This window comes from Alligator sinensis, unplaced genomic scaffold, assembly GCF_000455745.1.
Source record: "Alligator sinensis unplaced genomic scaffold, ASM45574v1 scaffold150_1, whole genome shotgun sequence".
In the NCBI taxonomy this organism is placed as follows: domain Eukaryota; kingdom Metazoa; phylum Chordata; order Crocodylia; family Alligatoridae; genus Alligator; species Alligator sinensis.
Genome location: NW_005841840.1, coordinates 4,038,211 through 4,040,132, shown reverse-complemented (window position 1 = coordinate 4,040,132; position 1,922 = coordinate 4,038,211). Strand labels below are relative to the sequence as shown.

The following is a 1,922-nucleotide window of genomic DNA, read 5'->3' as shown; positions in this document are numbered from 1 at the left end:
TTGAACAGGGTGCTTTCTACCCCCTTGCCCAAGTCACTGATGAAGATGTTGAATAGTGCGGGCCCAAGGACTGAGCCCTGGGGAACCCCACTGCCCACATCCGTCCAAGTCAAATAAGACCCATCCATCACCACCCTCTGGGTGCGGCCCTCCAGCCAGTTAGTGACCCATCTGACCATGTAGGCATCAACACCACTGTCTCCTAGTTTCTTACTGAGAATGGGGTGAGAGACCATGTCAAAGGCCTTCCTGAAGTCTAGAAAGACTATATGCACTGCGACACCCGCATCCAAGGACTTGGTGACCTGGTCATAGAAGGCCACCAGGTTGGTTTGACAAGACCTGCCCCTAATGAACCCATGCTGGTTGCCCCTGAGCATAACCTCCCCTGCTGGCCCTTCCTAGACATGTGCCAGGATAATTATTTTGAAAAGCTTCTCCAGGACCCGAGGTAAGACTCACGGGCCTATAGTTTCCTGGGTCCTCCTTCCTCCCTTTTTTTGAAAATGGGGACCACACTGGCTCTTTTCCAGTCCTCCACCACATTGCCCAAGCACCATAAGTGCTCATAGAGCTGTGCCAGAGGTCCCGCAATGACCCCTGCTAGTTCCTTCAGCACTCTGGGGTGGAGATCATCAGGACCTGCGGATTTAAATACATCTAGTCCCTCCAGAAGTTCCCTGAGAAGGTCCTCATTAACCGTAGGCCTGGGTGTGCCACCCACAGGGCCCTCGGAGGTGCCAGTGGGGGAGATATCTAGGTCCCTCCTCAGAAATACGGAGGCAAGGAAATTGTTGAATATGTCAGCTTTATCGTCAGGTGAGATATCTTACCAGAACTCCTTAAGGTGTCAGGGAAATTAATTTCCGTCACATTGACCTGAAATCTTTGTTTTGTTAAATATTTTCATCTTTTGGGTCCACCTTTCTTGGTACTAAACGTTAAATTACTGTGGAACACTGATATAACTATAAAAAATGGTAAAGCCCACCAACCCACTTAATTTACTAGATTCAAGAGTTAGTTAAGATAACTTCTAAAACTGTAACTGAAAAGTTACAATTACCTTCTATATGTTATTATAAGGTAGCATATATGATTAAACAGCATGTATGACTAATGCTAATCCCTACTGATTAAACTTTTTAGGAAAACTGTTTAACAGCTATTCTTCCTTTAAAGAATCCTTTTCAGGATATTGTAAATAGTTGAATCATCTTAGCTGCACTATAGTTAAGATTGAGAACAATGTTTTTACTTTTTAAGGTAACAAGCAAAAATGGGTACCACTTAATTTGGATGATGTAAAACCTGATAGCCCAGAAAGACCAGGATCTCGAAATAGCTCAAAATCTCAGCCTGAAACAAATAAATTAGCAACACCTACCAACAGAAGAACTGAGACAAGAAGTAAGTAGTTTTTAGTCCCGTCTTTCCTTATATTTTGGAATGGCTCTCATCTTTTGTGGTAACTCAGCGCATAACTAGTTTAAAATTTCTGTTGTTAGTGAATCTTAGTGAAAGTAAAATACTGTTTTAGAGTTTAATACCTGTGTGTGCTGACATGTTAAGGGCCCTCTTTTAGAGTGCACCGATACATTGATCCAATATATCAGGTCAGCACTGATATACAGAAAACTGATTGTATCAAATTGACCTGCTGTGGCCAATAATTTGGCTGATAAATGCCTGTGCATGCATGCAGCCACTGCGCGGCACGCAGGCGGTGAGACTCACAGCCTGGTAGCTTGGAGAGCTGCATGCAGCTGGTAAGTCTGTTGTGGTGGAAGGGAAGGTACGTTGGGGGGGCAAATAAATGCCTCCTGCAGTTGGGGAGGGAGTGGGGCTGGGGCAGGAGGTGGTGCTGAGAAGGGGGGGCTACAGAGTGGCTGTGGTGAAATTTGGGGTGGCTGAAGCCCCCC

The 1,922-nt window shown here is 45.3% G+C and overlaps 1 protein-coding gene across 4 annotated transcripts in view; it reads left to right on the top strand.

Moving 5' to 3' along the window:
• Positions 1–1,922, top strand: part of LARP1B (La ribonucleoprotein domain family member 1B) — a 67,058-nt gene that overhangs the window by 19,725 nt on the left and 45,411 nt on the right. For all 4 annotated transcript variants that reach the window (XR_003094175.1, XM_025204595.1, XM_025204602.1 and 1 more), the window contains exon 5: positions 1,267–1,410. Coding sequence is in view for 3 of the 4 variants with exons in the window: in XM_025204595.1 (XP_025060380.1) it covers positions 1,267–1,410 (144 nt within the window). In the remaining variant the exon portion in view is untranslated. The remainder of the gene's footprint in view (positions 1–1,266; positions 1,411–1,922) is intronic.